The sequence below is a fragment of the Natator depressus genome, chromosome 15 (genome assembly GCF_965152275.1).
Source record: "Natator depressus isolate rNatDep1 chromosome 15, rNatDep2.hap1, whole genome shotgun sequence".
In the NCBI taxonomy this organism is placed as follows: Eukaryota; Metazoa; Chordata; order Testudines; family Cheloniidae; genus Natator; species Natator depressus.
Genome location: NC_134248.1, coordinates 28209115 through 28233890, shown reverse-complemented (window position 1 = coordinate 28233890; position 24776 = coordinate 28209115). Strand labels below are relative to the sequence as shown.

At 47.7% G+C, this 24776-nt stretch overlaps 1 protein-coding gene across 1 annotated transcript in view; it reads right to left on the bottom strand.

Moving 5' to 3' along the window:
- The window catches only part of WSCD2 (WSC domain containing 2), a 132708-nt gene that overhangs the window by 16125 nt on the left and 91807 nt on the right, over positions 1–24776 (bottom strand). Inside the window, exons 5-7 of the mRNA XM_074972908.1 lie at positions 22884–23005; positions 18429–18603; positions 7293–7457 (exon numbers count right to left, since the gene is read on the bottom strand). Coding sequence (XP_074829009.1) covers positions 7293–7457; positions 18429–18603; positions 22884–23005 — 462 coding nt within the window. The remainder of the gene's footprint in view (positions 1–7292; positions 7458–18428; positions 18604–22883; positions 23006–24776) is intronic.

Here is a 24776-nt window from a genome sequence, read left to right as displayed (position 1 = left end):
GGCCAAGCCTAGAGGTGGCCATCGTGACCCGACCCCTGGGGAGTCCAGGGCTGATTTCCATCCCTGTGCAGCAGGCCAACAGGAGGCTCCTGCACCGCTTCCTTTAGCCCAGTTTGGGGGCGTTAAGTGGTGTAAAAGCATTGCGCTGGTTCTCTGCACCAGCCTCAGTTTTACCCACGGCCCGTACGATGTCTGGCTGGGGCTTTCACCCAACACCTGGCCTCTGTCCCTGATCCAAGGTGACTCAGCAGAGCTCCTACAAGGAATAATTTGTCTTAAATAAACTTGAAGGGAGCGGATGTCTCTGGGCATTGGGAATAGGCTCCCCGCCTCCAGGTTGTGAGCCTGGTCTTGGCTGAGTGATTAAAAGTCATTATACTGCCTTTGGGAGGAGAGTCAGTGGAGTCAGTCCACTTCCTGCTGGCCAGGTGTCCACAGCAGAATTGGCGCTAACTACAGCCTGGGTAGGGCAGGCCGGGTGCCAGGAGTGCTTGGGGGTTCCTGTGGAGTAGAGGCAACGGCCCAATGTGTGGTTGCCGAAATCACTTTGCTTTGCATCCTGTGCCATCTCCTAGGGCTAAGATAACAATAGCAAAAACTACCTGCAAACTCATTTTGGGAAGACACAGGTTTCCCTCTCCCAGCTGCTCTGAATTCTACTTATTTTGCTGCTGAGCACACAGGGCTGTGGCCTCACTTTCTTAGTTCACCAGCTGCAAATCCAACTGAGCAGCCAACCAGCTTGCACTCAACCTGCCGAACAGCCTCGTCTCCATGACCCGCAGGCCTAGCTGTATGAAAAATACACACACCATGTCTAAATAAACAGAAAAAAAAAACATGTCAACAGATGAGTCAAGCCAGGGGGAGCCAGAGGGTGTAAGTAGATGTATTACATCAATTATGGATGTGTAATTTGCTTTCCTCTGTTATGCTGTACAACATAGCTACATGGTCGCTAATCTACGAGTTGCCTGGATACATTCTAGCCCAGTCAGATGAGTAGAAAGCCCAGAATAAACATGAAATACAGTTTGATTTTTAGCCAGCAGAACAAAATGGTTTGGATCATTAGTGTGTAGATTTTGGTGTGTGTGTGTGGTTTGTTTTTTTTTAAACTCAGCAGGATAAAGACGTTTAAATAAATTGCTCTAGTGAACGAACATACTCAAGAACCATTGTGCAAAGGAGAACGAGGGGATGGGCATTGGTTGATATAAGTGAACGTGTCTGGAAACTCTATCATGCTGTATCAGCTACAACTATTGCAAAGACATGTCAGATGGGTTCCATAGAATTAAACTGAGCTCAGCATTTCGATACTGAAATCGTAGAGAATCTTGGAATGTATTTGAAATAGACTTGTCATGGACTTGATCTGAGCAAGGACTGGTAAGGTAAAGCTTACCAGGGAAACATGGTCTCTTCTAATCCTAAGAGTGACCAGTTCTGGGCATAAGCCTAGAGCCCCTGGAGTCACAGGTTCAATTCTCCACATGGTCAGCTTAGTCGGTCATCCTTCAGAAGCACATAAACTGAGTGCCATGCAGTTTACTAGGTGTGAGTCTTTCAGATATCTCCATGGACATGAAAGAATCCTGAAGGTTTGACCAACATTTCCAGTGGTGAGCCATTTGCGCACATACTCAAGGAATAATTTATTCATTGACTATTTTACTCATCAACAAAAAAGTTCTTAAAATTATTCACCCAGTTCCAGTGGCAAACACAACGAAATCAAATTTCACGTATGTATTCAAATGACTACCTATGATAACCATTTGCACTGCAAGGCCAGCTCTGGTATGGACAGCATTAGGAGGAGAGATTTTTTCTGAGATTTTGTTAAAAAAAGAAAAGAAAAGAAAATGGGATCTATAAATAAAGGTATTGAAAATAAATATAAAATCTGATCATCATTATTCCTCTTATCACAAGACTGAATGCTATTGAAAGACCATTTCTTGAGTACTAATCTAGATCGCAAACTCTCTGGGTCTTTCTAGTCGGTGTTTGTGAAGCAAAATGGTGTCTTCAGAGTAGCACATTCTGTGGAACAAACAGGCCTCCTCAGCACAGCGTGACCTAGTACATACGGTGCATATGAGATTACGCGGCCTGCAGGGTGCCATTTTAAAATGGCATCCTCCATGCTGTCTGGGAGGCCATACATCTGAAAATGGGGTCACGCAGGGGGAAAGTTTGGGAACTGCATGCAATGGGGCCCTGAACCCTGCCTACAGCACTACTGTAACACAAAGAATAAATAATAATAATTTATGTATTTTCTTCTGGAGCTTCATGAGAACATAAAAATTACCAGACTAGATCAAGGCAGTGGTCCATTAAGTCTGGTATCCTGTTAGCCACACTGGCCAGCAATGCCTGCTTTAGAGGCAGGTGCAAGAAATCCTGCAGAAGGAACTGACCAAATAACCTTTTCACAGAGAAGTTTCTTCCTGACCCCCATGAGAGGTTGTCTTATGCCCTGGAGCATGAGGGTTTATAACTCTTCCACAAGTCTTCTTTTGTAACAAATAACCATATTATTCCACTTTGGATACTACTGTTAGCCATATAAATGGCGACGCCTTCAATGAATCCTACTAATGTCTTTGGCTCAATTATATCTTATGGCAAAAAGTTCCATAGCTAATTGCATAACTGCATGAAAGCTGTTCTTCCTTGTGTTGCCCTCACTCATCCCAGAAGCTATTCCTCTGTCCGTTTCAGACCTTCCCTGCACTGAGCGCACCTGTAGCTCTTTATAGTTCTAGCCAAGTCATACCGTCATTTTTTACCTCATCGGGGCAGTGTTGCTATTGTCCCTCCAGGGGCTTTAGAGGCAGAATGGGGGAAGAGCTCTTTCCCTGTAAAAATATTAATTTCTCCATCTCGCACAGGAACAAAAGATGGATATCCGCAAAATCATTACGCTCAAGGAGAAACATGCTTTGCGAATCAACCAGCAGCAGTGAGCAGACCGGCAGGCTAACGTTTTTCTGTTAAGCCATCCTGCATGCCCTAAGCAGTAACATTTGCACTGAAGCAGTCTAATTTGTAACCGAGAGATTGGCCTCTCCCAATATAGGCTGAGGGGATTTACTGCATTTCGAAAGCAGATATATTCTTATTTGGAGGAGGGAGCGCTTTTGTGGAATGGCCTGTTTTGTGGTACGAACAGGGGGAGCTGAGCCTGACTAAAAGCAAAGTGATCTGACTCCACGCTCACATTTCAGTCTGAACCAAAACATTTTTTTGCAATGGGGAAGGGGAGTGGATAACTTGTTCTCAGACGACTTGCCCTTTTCACGCTTTCCCAAGTTACCAGCAAGACGAGAAACAGAAAGAGAACTACTGGGGCTCGTTAAATTATCCAGTGTGAATGACATTCAAAAGGAACTGACCCCCTCTCTCTGTTTGCAAATCATCCATGTGCCCGTTGATGGATTTCAAATACAAACTTTATTCCCTGTTTTACAAAGGGGAACTGAAGTCCAGAGAATTTAATTTAATAATTTAATTTAGCGTTATTCCCTGTTTTACAAAGGTCCAGAGAATTTAAAGTCAAGATTCAGCAGAGAAATTTAGCACGTGTTTAATTTGAAGAATGTGCTTATGTTCCTCTCTGTTCTGCAGAGCACATAAAGGATCCTGGGGGATTCTCCATCATTGGTAATTTTTAAATCAAGATGGGCTGCTTCCTAAAAGATCTGCTCTAGGGATTATTGTGGGGCAGGTTTCCAGACTGTGTCATCCGGGAGGTCAGACTACATGATCACAGTGGTCCCTTCTGGCCTTGGAATCTTTGCAGCTATGTATAAAGCACGTGTTTAGCTTCAAGCACATGCTTAAATGCCACTAAAAAGGACAAGTGCGCGGCACTTTTTTAGAATCAGGTCCCGTTAAACTCAAGTTGGGCCACCAGAAGTGTGGTGCTCAAAACCACATGCCCCTTCAGAAATTCCTGCCCATGGTGGCTCCAGATGGAATGGGCTACTGTCTCTTTCAAGAGGCATTAGCGGGCCAGGAGAGACGACTCGGCTTGATGCTGTTCAGTGGAGGTGGGCTGCAGTCCTGCTAGCCACAGGGAGGTTCCTTTGGGTGACCCCCAGATTGCCTCTGTTTTGGCCCTTCTCACTAGGGGTCTGTGATGTTTTTGGTTAGCAGTTTGTGCACTCTGGAGGAAGACTGTCAAATCCATGAAAGCCAACCCTTTCTAGTCCTCTACCTGACTGTTAACGCAGGACATCGGTGTTTTACTGTCATGGCCAGCCAGCACGCAGCCTTGCTTTGCTGTATCATTAAATTAACTCTCAGCAGTTTTCCTCTCTGCCCGGGAGATTATCTAAGACTGATTGATGTACCGATGCTGTCTTTGTTATTGTTGCGTTTGGTTGCTGAATTCTTCTTGTGCTCTCTCAGAGGATGGAGATCGTCAACTGCGCTAACTTAGTCTCCCACAGAAGTTATTTTTTAAAAAATCCCTAATGAAATGTGAGTTTAAAGGCAGATTTGATGGTCTTGGGGTGACCCACATGAATCCACAGTTTAGTACTGACATACTACAAAATGGGTATCATAAACAGGGGACAAGGCAGGATAAAGGCAGGGTAAAATACCCAGTTAAGGGGGCGGAGGGAGTCTGTTATAAGACCCCAAATAGTTTTTATAATGCAAAACAAAGTGGGAGTTTGCCCCCTGGCATTTGGTCCAGCCACTCTGCAGTTGGCTGAGCCTGGAGCTGGTCAGAAATGAGTGGATATTTTATTTTTATTTTTTTTTGGTGCAAAAATGTGGAATTTGAAAATTATTGACAAATTCCAAGCCACTCCAGCCAAGACCTTTTATGGGAAGTTTCAGTCCCCAGCATGGACCACAAGTGACAGCTGCAACACAAACATGACATAGAAGTTTTCCACGCCAAAGTGAAGGTACCGTCCAAGGGCCCAGTCATGGCATGGCCTCGAACCCCAAGCAACAGGCAATGTGAGTGGCTTAGAATCTGTCTCCCAGGTTCCCACTACTCCCAGGTCCACACCGGGTGTGGCATGCATCCCCTGGGAGGCTGGCATAGCAACTGTAGCTGGTACAATGGGATGGAGGGAGCCAAGGCTCCGCACACTCTCCACCCACTTCCCACCTCCTCCTCCCCCTTGGTCCCACAGAGACTGTTCTTCCTGCTTCCCGCAATCCAAGTAGCTGGTGCCTTATTTACTTGGGAGGTCACGCAAGGCAGCCCACAATCTGGCCCTCAGGAAGGTGCGTGTGGATATGCAGGGGGTGAATTCAGATTGTCCTCATTTGAGCTAAACGGCACCATGCCCCACCCAGGGCTCTGTGGAAATGGCACAGTCCAGCCCTCGGGCCTTTTCTGAGGAGGTGATGCTAGGTGGACCGTGCAAATAGAACTGTATAGCAGGAACAGAAAGGAGTGACACGTATCATAGAATCATAGAATATCAGGGTTGGAAGGGACCTCAGGAGGTCATCTAGTCCAACCCCCTGCTCAAAGCAGGACCAATCCCCAATTTTTGCCCCAGATCCCAAATGGCCCCCTCAAGGATTGAACTCACAACCCTGGGTTTAGCAGGCCAATGCTCAAACCACTTGAGCTATCCCTCCCTCCCTCCTACACCGTGGAGATCACACCACGAGCCTGGGGCAAGACTTGGCCCAAAGCCTGAAGTCTTTCCTCAGGCAAAATTCCTGCTGGAGCCAAAGGAAGTGTTGCCTGAATAAGGACTCTTGGGTTTGGGGCCATTTGAAATGCACTAAGTGAATCCCTAGTAACGAATCTACCAAAACGTGATGGCTTGAAAGACTCAAAACTCTGTTTCAGAGCAGTGAGGACAAGAAGGGGAAACAGAATCAGCTGTATGTGCTGGCATTTGAGCAGGTGGCTACACTTCTCAAGGGCCTTCCATTAACTGTGGTTTTCAGGTCCCTGTTACTTTATGTTTTACAGCTATTGCTCCTTCATTGACAACACAAGTCAGCGGCTGCTTTGAAATGAGGTACCTTTAGACCAGTGGCTCTTAACCTTTCCAGACTACTGTACCCCTTTCAGGAGTCTGATTTGTCTTGCGTCCCCCCAAGTTCCAGCTCACTCAAAAACTACGTGCTTACAAAATCAGACATAAAAATACAAAAGTGTCACAGCACCCTATTACTGAGAAATGGCTGACTTTCTCATTTTTACCACATAATTATAAAATAAACCAACTAATATAAATATTGTGCTTACATTTCATTGTATAGTATATACAGCTGTATAAAGTCATTGTCTGTATGAAATTTTAGATTGTACTGACTTCGCTAGGGCTTTTTATGTAGCCTGTTTTAGAACTAGGCAAATCTCTAGATGTGTTGATACAGACCTCTGCATACCCCCAGGGGTCTGTGTACCCCTGATTGAGAACCACTGCCTTAGACCATCCCTGACATGCGTCAGTTTTGGGAAGAAGGGGTAAATCAGGAGTAGTTACGTTGAATTAAATGGAATTCTACCCACCTATCTATCGATGAGTTTTCATTGCAGGGAGGAGAATTTGGCCTGTGCACCGTTCATAGGAGCTGACTCCATGGGTGCTCTGGGCCTGGAGGCAAGGGGTGGAGTGGGGCGGGGTCTTGGGCAGAGCCAGGGGTAGAGCACCCCCCAGCACAATGGAAAGTCAGTGCCAGTGACACCCTTTATGTTCTTTTGCTCATTAATAAAGCACATTTCCTTCCCTACTCACAGTAGTGTATTTTTTAATTTAAATCTCCTCTGCTGCCTTTCTTCTGAAACCCTTAAAGTTGTCCAGTTCCTGAGATCCCTGTTGATAGGCCATCGGAAGTCACAGTGATAGCAAAACTGCTGGTGACGCCTGTGACCTTGCATTTTAAATGTTTCCAATGCGCATTAAATTGTTAAAGCTAAGAATGCAATAGACCAAGCTTAGTTTTCAGGTTTGAGCCTCTAAGTCAGTTAGAGACAATTTAATTTGGTAGAGGACCTTGGATGATACTTTGAATGATAGAACCAAATTTTATTAAGGGGAAAATGCCTAGTAACAGGCATGCACATTACCATTTATACTATATATGTCCTGCTAAAACCAGTTATAACCAAACACGGCCCTGGTCCTTGCTCACTTGAATGTTCACATCTGACTGACTCCAACTTTTATTTTTAACTTTTGCTCACACTAACGAACTCAATTTCTCATACTCCTCTATTCTTAGGCCAAAGCCTAATCTCGACTTATTTCTTAACCGAGCACATTTTAAAGGCTACCTGCCCCTCTCACCTTTGTTGTAGAGCGATCCATCGAAGTAATAGCTCCCCGTGTAGAAACCCGTAGCTAGCTCGATGAGATGGCGCGCCCAAGTGTTGCCCGCCCCGGGAAAGCTTGCCAGAGCTATCAGTTGTTTGGACCGAGCTGGTAAAAACCTTCTATCCATACAACGATTGTCTAGAAAGAGAATAAATGGAAGATGTGTCAAGGTGCAATACATAAGATTGCACCACTGAGGTAAGGGGAAGAGAGGTTTTCAGATCTCAGGGGACATACTAATGGAGATGTGGAAATGGTCATTCAGTGATTGGTCATAATGGCTACCGTGGGGGAGTCTCTTTTCCTGCCCCAGGAGCTGAAGCAGCGTTCGGCTTGTTTTTGTGGCTAAAGCACCAGGTACCACCCAAACTCCCCTCCACTGTGGCCGTCTCAAGGTTTATTACTATTTTCTGGATCTGTGGACAGCGTGTCAAGAAACACTCCTGCTATTTTGCTGCTACATCCTCAGCCTCGTGTTTGTGTATGATGCATCCCAAACTAAGCACTCTTCCATCAGTTCCTGTGGCCACTGGGGCCTTTCCAGTGATACAGCGACTCTCCTGCCAGTTTCAGGTTCCACTTTGGCAGCAGGGCATATGAACCACATAGCTCTGGCAGTGAGGACAAGAGGGGGAAACAGAAGGAAAATCAGCTGTATATGCTGGTATTTGAAGAGGTGACTACATTACTCAAGGGCCTTCCATTAACTGTGGTTTTCAGGTCCCTGTTACTTTATGTTTTACAGCTATTGCTCCTTCATTGACAACACAAATCTGCAGCTGTGATGGCTGGCTGGATCCCAGCTGTGCTGCTTTGAAATGAGGAACCTTCAGACCATCCCTGACATGCTTCGTGGGGGGCTGGGATGTGGGGAGGGTGACGGGGATTGCAGGGATTGGAGAACCATCTCCGGGCCGATCCTGCAGGGAGCATCACTTGGACGGGTTTCACTGTACAAACATGAAAGGAAATGATCATTTCCCAAAGGATCCCCCACAGAGTTCAAAGCCATCATCTAAAGCAAGAATGGCCAACAGGAAGACTCACAGATCCACCCCCAAAAGGCACAAGAATCTTTGTGGCCAAGCCAGACACACTTTGACACTCCCATTTGTTTGTCAAAGCTTTTTCTTCTGCTACCCGGCTCCGCCATCATATGGTGACCCCTTCTGAAGGCAGATGGACTACAGCAAAGGACACCATGTGTGCTAATAACAGTGCGTATGTCCTAGAGGCAGACCTGGGCTGCAGTTCAAACTTTGGCCTCAGAGGCCCTGGGATGTTTAGATCAGGGACTTGGGTTTGGCCCATTATAGCTATGGGGGATCTGAGGTGAATTTTTTGGGTACGGAGCTGGACATCCATTTCAAAGGTGGTTTTGCTTCAAGGACATGTGTATGTGATAGTCTGAGTGTACTGGTGGACGTAGATCTAATCTGTAGGTACTGTGGGTGTGTGCACACAGTGTATGTGTGTGCATGCTTGAGTGTATACCTTAATGGGTTTGTGTGTGCAGATGCCCTGTGCTAGCTTATCTCTGGAATAATCATTCTCATTATAGCTGTTCTCTACTGCCTGGTGACTTGGCCCTTAGACTGAAAATCACATCAGGTCCCCAGGCCGTTCCCTTCTAGGATATCATTGTGCAGCTTGGAAGACGGGCTGGCTGGGCTCCAGGAGAAAACATTGTTAGAGACGGGATCAATCCTCACTACCTTTCATCCTTAGCCTCAGAATGGGTCCCAGTTTAACTTTCCCCGGACATTGCCCCTCAGTATCCCCTTGCTTAGTGGGAGGTTGGGTTTTATTAGGGGGTTGTCCCTGGAGTACGCATTAACAGAATATTCCAAGGGACAGAGAGTCGACCCGAGGATTTCCCCGTGGTTTGGAAGCACACTGGTTCTCCTGTTTTATTCTAGTTGTGTCTTTCTTCATCCTCATTGCTAAAGATGCAAAAGAATGCATCACTGGCTGTACTATAGAGAAAACGTGTCAACTCCGTATGGCTTGCTGTAGTTTCCTGGAGCAGACAGAAGCAGTACACAATTAGATGGCTGCATTGGGGAAAGCCTCACTCACTGCAGAAACACTGAAAAGTGCCAGCCACTAAGATATTCTAACTGGGTACAACTGCTCTAGTTCAAAATTCTGCTGCTTTCGAGGAGCAGCTGGCCAACTCAGATAGGTGACAAGATCACAAAATGCTCAGGAACTGAACATTATAGAAGTATGCGGGTGGATCTCCCATCCTGGTACTGACCAGACTTAATGCTGCTTTGCTTTGAGATCACTGTGCAAGGTGGAATGGGTTTAAGTTAGATCCTTTGTGTTCATTGTTTTCTGACAGTGACATCATTGACCTCGCACAGAATTTGGCAGTTCAACCTGCAGGCATTTTGGAGGTAACATGTTCTAAGAGTTCCTTCCCCTGGTTGCCTCTCTAAAAGATGGGTTATTGCTATTGTTCCTATCCCATGCCCTCCTCTGCTAAGGGAGTCTCCAAATAAAATAAAAGGAACAGCATTATCCTGGCCAAACGTCTCCTCCAATGACTAGATCATGAAAGGCAGCACTGAGGAGCTGCGACGTTTGCCTACAGGATGCTGCAGATGGACAGAGGAGTGGCTTTTAAGAGCCAATAATAGATTCTCTGCTCCCACCTATTAGGCTTTCAGCTGCTGAAGTGGGATCAACATTTGATCTTCCCAACACTGATCCCCTGTGCTGAATGCAGCTTATCACCTTCCAGAGCTGGGGATGCCAGCCCAATACTGCATGTCCAGGACTGTTGTCAACCTTATGTAGAATAACCCAGATATATGTTTCAGAGTAGCAGCCGTGTTAGTCTGTATCTGCAAAAAGAAAAGGAGGACTTGTGGCATCTTAGAGACTAAATTTGTTAGTCTCTAAGGTGCCACAAGTCCTCCTTTTCTAGATATATGTATAGTTCCTAAGCCGGGTACGTATAAATGCATCCTGCTCTTTTATGTTGATTAATGCAAAAGCATTTTTCAAATGACCACAGAGAAGAGGAGAACTGGAGGAATACTGTACAATAAATCCCTGTGCACACTTGTCTGACTTTGGAAGCCAATTCTCCTGGCCTGGCTGGTGCCTCTTTCTCATTCCCATCCCATGAACCTGCCAGTGAACACGAATTGCAAGAATGTTTGTCCAAAGAGCGAAGGCTAAAGAGAATTTTACAGATTATTGGACAGTAGGATGGGGAGCACATGACTTACCTGCCTCCCAGGGAGCTCTGAAGTTTAATGGACAATTAATGTTTGCAGAGTGCACTGAGCTCCTTGGATAGCTCCATGCTAAATGTTATTAACAGGAGACTTTCTACCCTTTTTATTTTCTAGCAAAAGCTAAAACTGCTTGAGAAAGTCCCTACAGGAGCTTTTGTACAGAACACAAGTAACCACGTTATAGCAAAACAATGTGTTGCAGATGTCCTTTGAAGCCTTTGCTTACTTTGGGCCCTAATGAAATTGATAAAAAAAGAATCTCCTTGAATGCAGAGCAGAGGGCTCCTTTTTATTTACTTAACGTTTTTTGGAACAATCTTGATGGAGCTGGGTCGGAAAGGAATTTTCTTCCAGGGCAGATTGGAAGAGGCCCTGGGGGTTTTTTGCCTTCCTCTGTAGCATGGGGCAGGGGTCACTTGCTGGAGGATTCTCTGCTCCTTGAAGTCTTTAAACCATGATTTGAGGACTTCAATAGCTCAGACACAGGTGAGAGGTTTTTCGCAGGAGTGGGTGGGTGAGATTCTGTGGCCTGCGTTGTGCAGGAGGTCGGACTAGATGATCATAATGGTCCCTTCTGACCTTAATGTCTATGAGTCTATGAGACCTTGAATGGGGGCTGGGAGAAGTCGCCTCTAATGAAAAGCCCTTGAGTTTTCTGTTTAGGATTCCTTCCTCTAATTTCCTGGACTGGCTTTTCCTTTTCTCCTTCCTTGACCCACAGTCTTTTAGCCTGTGTTGTAACTTGTATGGATCTACTCTCAGCCTTGCTTCTGTGAAATGCTAACAGAGCTCAGAAGACAAAGGCACATCTGTCACCCACTCACCAGAAGACAAGCATATTCTTGCAGTCTTCTGCTGAGCAATTTCATGTATGTATCTACTTTGCATTGCAAGCTGGCAAAGTCAAAATGGTCTATGGAGATTTGAGATATTTCTTTCTATGACAGTAATCCCCCAAGCACCTTTCTGTAACATTTCTCAAGCACTGATGTCTTCAAACATGATACCTCTGGGCTTTCCTCCTTCATTTAGGCCGCGTTTTCACAGGGTAATAATGTTTTGTACTCATAGAGGGATTTCAAAGTACTTGACAAGCATGGATAGATTAATAAAACCTCATCACCCCCCTGTGAGGAATGTTAGTGGCATTTTATGGATGGGGAAACCGAGACACAAAGCGATTAAGTGGCATGCACAGCAAGTCAATGGCAGTGCCAGGAGCTGCACCCAGAAATGCTAATGCTCAGCCTCTGCTATGATCACCAGACACGGGCTTCCAACTAGGTGCAAGAACAAAGCAGCTAGTCCCACAGATCTGAATGAAGCTGAACCCAAAATTCTTTTTGGTTAGCTAGTGAGAGAACTGAAAAGCATTGTCACATGTGGGGCCTACAGGCATTCAGAAGAGACCGATATGCAACGATCCCATGTGATGAAAGTCAGAACCAGCCAAACAAGAAGAAAATGCTGCAGTGAATGGAAATGAACAGCCTAGTTGGGACACTGGGTGCTTCTTTGGGAAGGAGACTGGATTTGTCACATTTTGCTTTCACAAAAAGAAAAGGAGTACCTGTGGCACCTTAGAGACTAACCAATTTATTTGAGCATGAGCTTTTGTGAGCTCATCCGATGAAGTGAGCTGTAGCTCACGAAAGCTCATGCTCAAATAAATTGGTTAGTCTCTAAGGTGCCACAAGTACTCCTTTTCTTTTTGCGAATACAGACTAACACGGCTGTTACTCTGAAACCTGTCATTTTGCTTTCAAGCAGCCTTCACAGCCTCCTGCACTCTTCCCCCAGGGCAGCAATGGACAGCAGATGCATTGGGATGTCTGGAGGGCTCTGTGACAGAAGATCAGAGACCCATTATTAACCAGTGATTGGTTATTCTGGCCTGTAACTTATTGACAGTGACAAGGAAAAAAAAAAAAGAAAGAAAAGTCTGCTGAAGGCAGATGGCAAACTGTTATTTCCTGTGTCTGATCTAAGCAGTAATTAAAGTCGCATGTTCAAAGGAGGATTTATTTCCTGGGAAATTGAAATAAATGGTAATTTTTAATGAACACCGAATGGATATTTGGAAGCCCAGGTTCTTTTATCCAGGGTGACAGAATGCTCAGAGCTCCACGTATTCTATGGCCAGTTTGGACACGAGTTGAAAAGCTGAAATCTGCAGCAGAGACATATGACCATCTGATCAGTCAGTGTGTTCTTCCTCCCACCCCTTACTCCTATGCCCAGGTAAGAAAGAAAGGAAAAGCTACACAGGAAATACAGCTGGGGCAGAGGAACCAAATGTCAGTGTAATGTTCAGGGCAGCTCCACTCTGTGGCCCAGATTAGGACCATTAAACAATGGAAGTAGAGTCTGCTCCCACAGAATTCCCCCAAGAGCCCCAGCAGAGGCTAGCACCGGGGACTTGGTGTGTGTGTGTGTGGGGGGGGGGGGGTTAATCTAGTTCTATAGAGCCCACCTGCTGGGCTGAATGTAAATTCACCAAGTCCTGGGGTCTCAGGGTATGTCTACACTATGAAATTAGGTCGAATTTATAGAAGTCGGTTTTGTAGAAAGCGTTTTTATACAGTTGATTGTGTGTGTCCCCACACAAATGCTCTAAGTGCATATGGTCAGCGGAGTGTGTCCACAGTACCGAGGCAACCGTCGACTTCCGGAGCGTTGCACTGTGGGTGGCTATCCCACAGTTCCTGCAGTCTCGGCCGCCCATTTGAATTCTGGGTAGAAATCCCAGCGCCTGATGGGGCTAAAACATTGTCGCGGGTGGTTCTGGGTACATATCGTGAGGCCCCCATTCCCTCCCTCCCTCCGTGAAAGCAAGGGCAGACAATCGTTTTGCGCCTTTTTTCTTGAGTTTCCTGTGCAGACGCCATACCACGGGCAAGCATGGAGCCTGCTCAGCTCACCATCACCGTATGTCTCCTGGGTGCTGGCAGACGTGGTACGGCATTGCTACACAGCAGCAGCTCATTGCCTTTTGGCAGCAGACAGTGCAGTATGACTGGTAGCTGTTGTCAACGTAGTCCTGGGTGCTCTTTTAACAGGGTGCCTGGGCAAACACGGGAGTGACTCAGCCAGGTCATTTCCCTTGTTTCGTCTTGTGGCGATTCAGTCCCGCACTGTCTTTTAATCTGCAGCTAGCAGAAGACGATGGCCAGCAGTCATACTGCACCATCTTCTGCCGAGCACGCAGGTGTTGATGATGGCTAGCAGTCGTACTGCACAATCTGCTGCCAGCAAGATGTAGAAAGATAGATGAAGTGGCTCAAAACAAGAAATAGACCAGATTTGTTTTGTATTCATTTTCTCCTCCCTCCCTCCCTCTGTGAAATCAATGGCCTGCTAAACCCAGTTTTGAGTTCTATCCTTTGGGTTTTGAGTTCTGTCCTTGAGGGGGCCATTCAGTTTCTCGCAAAGCCATCCTCTTTGTTGATTTTAATTCCTTGTAAGCCAACGCTGTAAGCCATGTCGTCAGTCGCCCCTCCCTCCGTCAGGGCAACGGCAGACAATCATTCTGCGCCTTTTTTCTGTGCCCGCTCAGATCACTTTGGCAATTAGGAGCACATTAAACACCACATGCGTTATCCAGCAGTATATGCAGCACCAGAACCTGGCAAAGTGATACCGGGCGAGTAGGCGACGTCAGCGCGGTGACGTGAGTGATGAGGACATGGACACAGACTTCTCTCAAAGCACGGGCCCTGGCAATGTGGGCATCATGGTGCTAATGGGGCAGGTTCATGCGGTGGAACGCCGATTCTGGGCTCGGGAAACAAGCACAGACTGGTGGGACCGCATAGTGTTGCAGGTCTGGGACGATTCCCAGTGGCTGCGAAACTTTCACATGCGTAAGGGCACTTTCATGGAACTTTGTGACTTGCTTTCCCCTGCCCTGAGGCGCAAGAATACCAAGATGAGAGCAGCCCTCACAGTTGAGAAGGGAGTGGCACTAGCCCTGTGGAAGCTTGCAACGCCAGACAGCTACCGGTCAGTCGGGAATCAATTTGGAGTGGGCAAATCTACTGTGGGGGCTGCTGTGATGCAAGTAGCCAACGCAATCAAAGATCTGCTGATATCAAGGGTAGTGACCCTAGGAAATGTGCAGGTCATAGTGGATGGCTTTGCTGCAATGGGATTCCCTAACTATGGTGGGGCCATAGCCGGAACCCAGATCCCTATCTTGGCACCGGAGCACCAAGCCGGCGAGTACATAAACCTCAAGGGGTACTTTTCAATAGTGCTGCAAGCTCTGGTGGATCACAAGGGACGTTTCACCAACATCAACGTGGGATGGCCGGGAAAGGTACATGACGCTTGCATCTTCAGGAACTCTGGTCTATTTCAAAAGCTGCAGGAAGGGATTTTATTCCCAGACCAGAAAATAACCGTTGGGGATGTTGAAATGCCTATAGTTATCCTTGGGGACCCAGCCTACCCCTTAATGCCATGGCTCCAGAAGCCATACACAGGCAGCCTGGACAGTAGTCAGGAGCTGTTCAACTACAGGCTGAGCAAGTGCAGAATGGTGGTAGAACGTGCATTTGGACGTTTAAAAGCACGCTGGCGCAGTTTACTGACTCGGTTAGACCTCAGCGAAACCAATATTCCCACTGTTATTACTGCTTGCTTTGCACTCCACAATATCTGTGAGAGTAAGGGGGAGATGTTTATGGCTGGGTGGGAGGTTGAGGCAAATTGCCTGGCCGCTGGTTATGCACAGCCAGACACCAGGGCAGTTAGAAGAGCATAGGAGGACGCGGTGCGCATCAGAGAAGCTTTGAAAACCAATTTCATGACTGGACAGGGTACAGTATGAAAGTTCTGTTTGTTTCTCCTTGATGAAACCCTCCGCCCCTTGGTTCACTCTACTTCCCTGTAAGCTAACCACCCTCCCCACTCCCTTCGATCACCACTTGCAGAGGCAATAAAGTCATTGTTGCTTCACATTCATGCATTCTTTATTCATTCATCACACAAATAGGGGGATAACTACCAAGGGAGCCCAGGAGGGGTGGTGGAGGAGAGAAGCACCAGGAGGGGTGGTGGAGGAGGGAAGGACAAGGCCACCCAGCACTTTAAAAGTTTAAAACTTTAAAACTTATTGAATGCCAGCCTTCTGTTGCTTGGGCAATCCTCTGGGGTGGAGTGGCCGGGTGGCCGGAAGCCTCCCCACCGCATTCTTGGGCATCTGGGTGAGGAGGCTATGGAATTTGGGGAGGAGGGCGGTTGGATACACAGGGGCTGTAGCGACGGTCTGTGCTCCTGCTGCCTTTCCTGCAGCTCAACCATACACTGGAACATATTGGTTTGATCCTCCAGCAGCCTCAGCATTGAATCCTGCCTCCTCTCATCATGCTGCCGCCACCTTTCAGCTTCAGCCCTCTCTTCAGCCTGCCACTTACTCTCTTCAGCCCGCCACCTCTCCTCCCAGTCATTTTGTGCTTTCCTGCACTCTGACATTGTCTGCCTCCATGCATTCGTCTGTGCTCTGTCAGTGTGGGAGGACAGCATGAGCTCAGAGAACATTTCATCACGAGTGCATTTTTTTCGCCTTCTAATCTTCGCTAGCCTCTGGGAAGGAGAAGATCCTGTGATCCTTGAAACACATGCAGCTGGTGGAGAAAAAAAAAGGGACAGTGGTTTTTAAAAAGACACATTTTATAGAACAATGGCTACACTCTTGCTGTTAACATTACATACATAGCACATGTGCTTTCATTACAAGGTCGCATTTTGCCTCCCCCCAGCGCGTGTCTAGCCCCTCCCCCCTCCCCGTGGCTAACAGCGGGGAACATTTCTGTTCAGCCACAGGCAAACAGCCCAGCAGGGATGGGCACTTCTGAATGTCCCCTTAAGAAAAGCACCCTATTTCAATCAGGTGACCATGAATGATATCACTCTCCTGAGGATAACACAGAGAGATAAAGAACAGATGTTGTTTGAACGCCAGGAAACATACACTGCAATGCTTTGTTCTACAATGATTCCCGAGTACGTGCTACTGGCCTGGAGTGGTAAAGTGTCCTACCATGGTGGATGGAATAAGGCTGCCCTCCCCAGAAACCTTTTGCAAAGGCTTTGGGAGTATATCCAGGAGAGCCATGAATGCCAGGGCAAATTAATCATTAAACATGCTTGCTTTTAAACCATGTATAGTATTTTAAAAGGTACACTCACCAGAGGTCTCTTCTCCACCTGGCAGGTCCGGGAGGCAGCCTTAGGTGGGTTCGGGGGGTACTGGCTCCAGGTCCAGGGTGAGAAACAGTTCCTGGCTGTCGAGAAAAATGGTTTCTCCGCTTGCTTGCTGTGAGCTATCTACAACCTCATCATCATCATCTTCCTCATCCCCAAAACCTGCTTCCGTGTTGCCTCCATCTCCATTGAAGGAGTCAAACAACACGGCTGGGGTAGTGGTGGCTGAACCCCCTAAAAAGGCATGCAGCTTATCATAGAAGCGGCATGTTTGGGGCTCGGACCCGGAGCGGCCGTTCGCCTCTCTGGTTTTCTGGTAGGCTTGCCTCAGCTCCTTAAGTTTCACGCGGCATTGCTTCGGGTCCCTGTTATGGCCTCTGTCCTTCATGCCCTGGGAGATTTTGACAAATGTTTTGGCATTTCGAAAACTGGAACGGAGTTTTGATAGCACGGATTCCTCTCCCCATACAGCAATCAGATCCCATACCTCCGGTTCAGTCCATGCTGGAGCTCTTTTGCGATTCTGGGACTCCATCATGGTCATCTCTGCTGATGAGCTCTGCATGGTCACCTGCAGCTTGCCACACCGGCCAAACAGGAAATTGAAATTCAAAAGTTCGTGGGCCTTTTCCTGTCTACCTGGCCAGTGCATCTGAGTTGAGAGTCCTGTCCAGAGCAGTCATAATGGAGCACTCTGGGATAGCTCCCGGAGGCAAATTGCGTCCACAGTACCCCAAATTCGACCCAGCAAGGCCGATTTCAGTGCTAATCCCCTTGTCGGGGGTGAAGTAAGGAAATCGATTTTAAGAGCCCTTTAAGTCGAAAAAAAGGGCTTCGTCGTGTGGACAGGTGCAGGGTTAAATCGATTTAATGCTGCTAAATTCGACCTCAACTCCTAGTGTAGACCAGGGCTCAGTAAAGGTGGCCACCATCAGGTGACTTTCCCATCCTGGGAGGTCTGCAGACTGAGATAGCTGGAGAACCACTGTCCCAGGCAGCGCTCCAAGCTCTGCCTCTGATTTAATGGTGCTCATTGTCCTTTGCTGGGGTCACATCAAAGCCTTATAATCAAAACATTCCCCTTGCTGACTTTGAAAGGAAATGAACATGCTCAATATATGGCAGGGTATTCCCGCCAGGGCTTGTAACAAAGGCTGCTGTGAACATGCATCGCACTGCATGTCCCATCAGCCCAACCCCCAGTAGAGGGTGCACTGACGAATGGGAGGTGGGCAACGGGGGGCCACCAAGGATCAGCATTTGGCTAGGCAGTGGGGAGTCCAAAGCTACTGAGCAAAAGTCTTTGCGAGTCAAAGAGGTACTGGCCCTATTCTCAGCGGAGGGGGGTCGAGCTGTCTCCGGGCAGCCACCTGGCTCTGCTCGAAAGCTGTTAAAGGGGAAGCATCGAGCGAGCAGCTGATGCACCAGCTCTCCAGCATGCACCAGCTCTCCAGCCCCTCTGCAGGGAAGAAGACACCACAGACACATAGCAATAACTATCCAGTATTAGCTGAACTCCAGGTGAGCAGCCGCGCTCGGGGGTTCCCGGCGTCATTGCTCTTGCTGCAAGAGGAGAATTAGAAACCTCTCGCGCTGCCTCCCCAGCAGACACACGCTGTCGGAGCAAAGAGCCCGGCCCGACGTGCCGTACCTTGCACTTGCGTCTGGTACATGATGAAGTATTCAGCGGTCCCGCAGCTCTCGAACTCCTCGCCGCCGCACTTCTGGGCACACAGCTGTTCGTCCTCGCGCTCATGGAGGGTGAAGAGCGTGGTGGGGAAGCCGCAGTGGCAGGAGGCCCCCCCCAGGGCTGCCAGCGGGTATTCCTGGGGGGGGAGCAAGGGACAGAGCCGCTCAGCTGGAGCCGCCTGAAGCAGGCCAGGAGGCTGGGATGCGCAGCCCATTGCTGCCTGCCTGCCAGCTGCCACCCACCACCCGCGCCCACCTGCTTCCTGATCGCCACCAACTCAGCCCCAGACACAGGGCCCATTTCTGCTGCCATCAGAGTTCAGGGCGAAGCTCCCATCATCTGCAGGGCAGCATGGTCAGGCCCTTACTTATTAACGCTGGGTCAGTGATTGAGCACAGTGGCCTCGGAAAGTGTTTCCTTTAGTTCTCCCAACTTTAGTCATTATCAAAAGGTCCGTCTACACTGCAGCTACACTTCAGCTACCACCCCGCCCAGCAAAACTGGAATAACGGCATTGGTGTTTGGGGCCAGTTCACAAGTCTTTGGGGTGACAGAAGCTTTTCCCTCTCTCTCTCTCTCTCACGATTCCTTTCTGGGTCAGGAGCTGGAAAAGTGCTGTGAATTACAAGAGTGACCGCTCCTAGCTAAATCCCAGAGGGGTAGGTTTACTCTTAGGCCCTGATTCTGCACTGCAATCTGCATAGGCAGACTGCTCTCGATCTATCCATGGTACTTTGGTGGCCCCCCTTCACCAGAGCGCCTCACAATCTTTAAAGCCTACTATTGTCCCCATTGTAAGGATAGGGCACAGAGAGACTAAGGCCTAGATGCACAAAAGGAGTTTGGCACCACTGCAATGTGCAATGTACAAACCCCTGCCCCCCCACCCCCATCTGACCCTGTAAGTGCCTGAACTCACTAGGCATCTACATTTCCATGTTAAAAGGTCCGTAAGCACCTTTGTTGGTGCCTCTGGGTGGGCCTTTGAACGCACCCCTCTCCTTGGCATCTCCCACTGGCTATCTTCACACACACTCCTCTCCACACAGCGAGGGCTAATTCGGTTCAGGGCACAGAGTGCTTTGTAAATGAAATGTGTTCTGTGGGCCAGATTCCATTGTCAGTGGCACCCTGCAGACCAGCAGTACCTCCACTGCGGCCACTAGCTCTGCAGCCATGTAACCATGCTTGGAGTCGAGCCGGGCGAGGGGTTATTACTCCTGGCGACCCCATCACAAAGCTGCATCGCTAGCAACGGCAGCTTGGCTTCGACAAAAACCAACCCAACCAGAGTTCTAGCATTTCCAGCGCCTCCTCGCCCAGCTGTGGCCCTGCATTCCAAACCACGGGGCTGGAAATTGCCGAGCTATTTGCTAGTGCAGGGTGTAATATATCTGGAGCTATGATACTCCTCTTAGAATCATGGCCTGATGCTGCTCCGGTAATTTGTGAGTTTGTCACCCAGAGTAAGGTTACTAAAAGCCCACAGACTGCATCTTCTGTGACCTCATTTGGATTTTAAAGTGCAGAGTTATGAGGGAACATTCAGAGACTGACAGGCAATTTAACACCCAGGACTGTAGCAACGCTGGGTTAATCAAGGGGCTCGGTGCTCAGGATTTTATTTACACCTCCGAGAGCCAAGCTCTCAGGGGAGCAAGAACAAAGCAGGGCTGAGGTGTAGAGCCGCTGCTTTCCTATTTATCCAATGTGACAGAGTGCAGGGAACCTAATGGTTTTTAGTGGGGCTCTCTGGTCCATCAAGCGACTGAGGGAGCATGTTCCCTGGGGTAGAGATGCAGACACAGCCAGGGAAAGCTGCTGAGTCTAGATATATTGTTTTCAAATCCCTTTCTTAACGTCCTGTTTGCCAGGCATCTGTTTGAGCTACATCCGTCTATGGCACTGAAATGTGACAGCGGGGAGACCTCCAGTGTCAGCGGATGCAGGACGGGAGGGCCTCATTAGAGGGCAGCCATTTAAGTATACGTTTGGGCATCCTCAGAGCTCATAGCAACCGAGTCCCAGGAAGTGCTGTCATTGCCAGACAATGGAGTTTCATTGGTTCATAACAGCATTTATAAGGAAGTCCCCACACACAGCTTCCTGTTTTGAGGGTGGCGATGTAGCCCTATGTGACACTTGTAAGCTGTAGGGATTGTTTGCTGAGGAACTCCCTGCTGCAGACGGTTTGACCTTTACATGATTAACATCTGCAGTTATATGAGCCATCAGAAAAATGAACAATCCTCATGCTTCAGGACATAAACTGTGACCACAGCTGGGGTCAGGAAGGACACTACCTTCCCCCATTACTATGGTATGGAATCTGCAGTTTCCTCTAACAATTCTCCTTTTTCCCATGTTGGGTTCAGATTCTTGGCCACCAGTCTACTGCTGGAGGTGAAGCATTGATCTGCTATTTCTGGTCAGAGATCTGCCAGTAAGTTTGTTTGTTTGCTTGTTTTCTTTCTTTCATTTTTTAAAAATTAACATTCAAACCCAATAGATTAAACCCTGGTAAAATTCTCACGACACATGTTAACATTTGCATGCTCCGGTATAGTAAAAGTCTGGCATGGAGGAGACCCTATGGAGTCATCTATGTGGATCAAAGCATCGAGATAGGTAGTTGACCTTGTAACTGGCTGGCATAATGCTTCTACTTTCCCACCCAGATGTTTCACTGCTCAGCAAGACACTTGATTGGTGTGCAGTTTGGGCCAGAGAGACCCCCACCCCAGGGGCCAAGTCTCAGCTCGTGTAAATGGGGGTAGTGCCATTGACACCAAGGGAGCTACACTGAAGTAGAAGTAGATTCTCCACCCCAGAGGAGCAGAGTTGGGAGAGAGGGTGCCAACTTATCCCAAAGATGCAAGTTCAACCAATTCACCATGCAGGAGCTAGGAACCCTGCAATTCACAAGTCAGAACTGTGTCTGCGCAGGTTGGAAAAGGGCCTTGACAACATGGCAGGGAGCAGCCTAAGCAGGAGCTGTCCTTGCCCATGTTTTTAGGGCATTAAGAGAAAGAAAACAAGCTCTTGTCCAGCCCCACTCCTTCCCTTCTTACTCAGCTGCTGATTGTCGTGAGTGATGGGTTTGTCATGGGTGATATCAAGGAAATCTCCTTCATGCAGGGCTGAGGTGCAGCACCAGACAGAACGTTGACTGCCCAGAGAGCAGTACTCAGCTCACCCGCAGTAGCACTCTGGGTGAACATCCTCCCTCCACCATCAAGCCCATTTACTTGAATGAATCAACTGGGTTTGAATAAAATAAGAACCAACAAGGGTGAAATCTGGCCCCGGTTACCAGCGTGATCAAACTCATGATGCCTAATGGCTCTTGGATCATGGTGGGCTCATGGTCACCTAAAGGCTCTTGGGTAGCCTGCGTCCAAAAGGTTCAATGCCTAGACAATGGGGCCTCCAGGATTATCAACCCCAGCCTTTGTTGGCAGTGTCAGCAGAAGGGCCAAGGACTGAAGAATAAGCTGTGTGACTCTCCAGTGATCTCATGAAACTATGGGACAATTCATGGCAAAATTCCCCCTCAAGGTTAAGCAGACTTACAACTTGTTCTCTTGAAAGTCCTATGCCCCATCCTCCTCCCTTTGGGTCTCTTTCCCAAGGCCCCATTTTTTCTTCAAGAGCCCTTTTCTTTCTTCTAGATCTTCCTTCACTTGCCCATGCACTTCCCCCTCCCCCTTCCCACAATTTCTCTGGCCCCTATCCTCCGTCCTCTCTCCTTCACACCTCAGCCTCCCCCATGGTCCTCCAGGATCATTGTTTTCTCTGCTCTCTTCCCCTTCGGACACACATTCCAAGATTGGGAATACACACTTTTCCTATTCCCCTCTCGAGTCCAGTGAAAAGAAACTTGCCCAGCAACCTCAAGAACATGGGTAGGAGCTGACCCCGACCAAGACCGTCAGCTGGTGTAAATCAGCCTTGCTGCATTCGCTTCAGTGGAGTGATGGCCACCACAGCAGCTAAGAATCTGTCCCACCATTTTAAAACGGGAAGCAGTTACTTGTTGTTTAGAAACAGTGGAGTCAAATCCTGGCAGTTACAGATTAAGCAAAAGGAGAAATTTAGTGATCCTCAGCGTTGCCTTAGAACCTACTTTTTGTATGGCAAACATACAAACTGTAAATTTCACCTCTTGTAGTTTGGACACAAGCAATTATTCCATTAAATTGGATTAAATTGTATTGAGTATGATTTTTAACATGACTATTCTGAAGCAAATGCAGAGCTCTGGAAGGACTCTTAGCTTGATCCTTCCCCACTTGCACCCATGTTTCACCAGTCACTCCCTTGGCTCTAGTGGGGTTATTACTGATTTATGTCATTGCAAACTGGAGGTGTGTGCCAGGTCCTTCGCTTAGAGCCCCATTCACTTCTCCTACCTACCTTTTCAGTGCAGAAGTCCACACACTTATCCACAGACATGTTCAGCATCACCCCAGTCACAGGCAAAGCTAAGGAGACGTTGTCCGGCCGGTGGAAGCATCCGCGGAATATCGCACTGCCATCTGGAATAGAGACAGCTGGTTAGTAAAGGTCCATGTGACGTGGAAGACGGATAGTCTGGTTCACTGGCAATAACGTCTGTAGTGCCAAGAGACGAGAGACGAGACTCTCTGAGAGCCTTTCATGGTCTTCTCCACCTGCCGCCACCCATCCCACCGCAAAACCTGGGCAATCAATCCACCCAAACCCAATCCTTACTTCTGGCTGCAAACTATCCTCAGCAACAAGTAATCCGACCCTCCTCCCAACTGAACAAACCTTCCTGACTGATGCAAAAAGCCTCCACTCCAAATCCTCCTCCACACAAAGGCATGAGAGATAGGTTATAGACCCTTGCCACACACGCCGGTTCCATGCAGTTCCCTAACACCTTGGGCTAGTTCCATGAAGAGAGGGCCAGTATGAATGAGTCTGCAACCACCTACGTATCTCTAACAGACCAATGAACAGTGACTGGCTGGTAAAAGGGCTGGCTACCATTGACCTCATCAGGATCTGAATCCATGGTGAAAGGCTCCAACCCCTTGAGCAATCTTGTCTCTTCACTACCACAGATTTATCAAGGACCCTTCCCCTTATTCTCAGGAAACGATCCAACTTTCACTACAATTTTAAGTTAAATAAGCCTCTGGTACAGTAAGGGAGCCAGTTCTAACTGAATACCATTAGCTGTACTCTGAGAAAGCACCTAGAACATTACCCGGAAAAATACTCTTTGCTGCCTTGAATAAAAATGCACCAGTTGAACTAGAAAAGCCTCCTGTTTATTCTGAGAGGTTATCCGGAAAACAAACAGCAGCACAAACTCAATGAGAATCTGTCTCCCCATAGACTTTCTTTGCTGTTTAATTCCTTATCCTCTGTTCTATGCAGCTTGTTTCTTTTTTCTCTTGCTATACAGGGAGAGTATTGAGCAGCCTGATTAAGGATCATTGCTTCCAGACACCAGTTACCCCACTCAGCTACTCTGTGCTTTTCTCCAGCCAGCCTAGAAAGGGTGTCAACTGGAATGCCATTCTGGAGGAGGAAGACCTGTCTCCCTGGGCTCTGAGATGCTGTGCACTGTGGTTGTGGTGTGAGTGCACCCACTGGCATACAGTTACACGTTAGCCTGGCACTTTGTGTCTGATCTCCATCATTTTACGAAGGCAGGGTGAATCTTGGAAAGTCTCTGGCTTGATTTGCTTGAAGCCATAGATGACCCGTGACTGCCAATAGTGGGGCAGAGGGGAAGAGCGAATCATAGAATATCAGGGTTGGAAGGGACCTCAGGAGGTCATCTAGTCCAACCCCCTGCTAAATGAACTTTTCCCCAACTTTTTAATTTGCCAAAAAAAATTTAAAAATGCAAATTTGGTTTGACCCAAAGTGATTTTTTCCCGTTTTTGAACTGCCAGTAAACCAAAAAATTATAGGGGGTGGACCTAGTCATGCTGGGGGTGTGGCAGACCTCCTGGCTTGAAGTGGTTTCCATCATATACCGGGGTTACAGTTTGGTACAATGGCTCTCAGCACCTCCACTATACCATGCAAAAAATCCATTATTCATACACTTTTACTTCCAACTAAAGTGGCTGCTAGTTTAGATTAAGGAAAAATTCAGTGAGTGAATAAAAATAAACAAGAGAAACAGAGTGAGCACAGTGCATGTGCCTCACGGTAACAGGCTGCAGCAACTCTGAGAACAAAATGGCTGATGTTTTGGAACTATAAAGAAGCAGTACACAGAAAACGAAGTCATCCCAGGTACAAGGCTGCCTATGCCACATGACA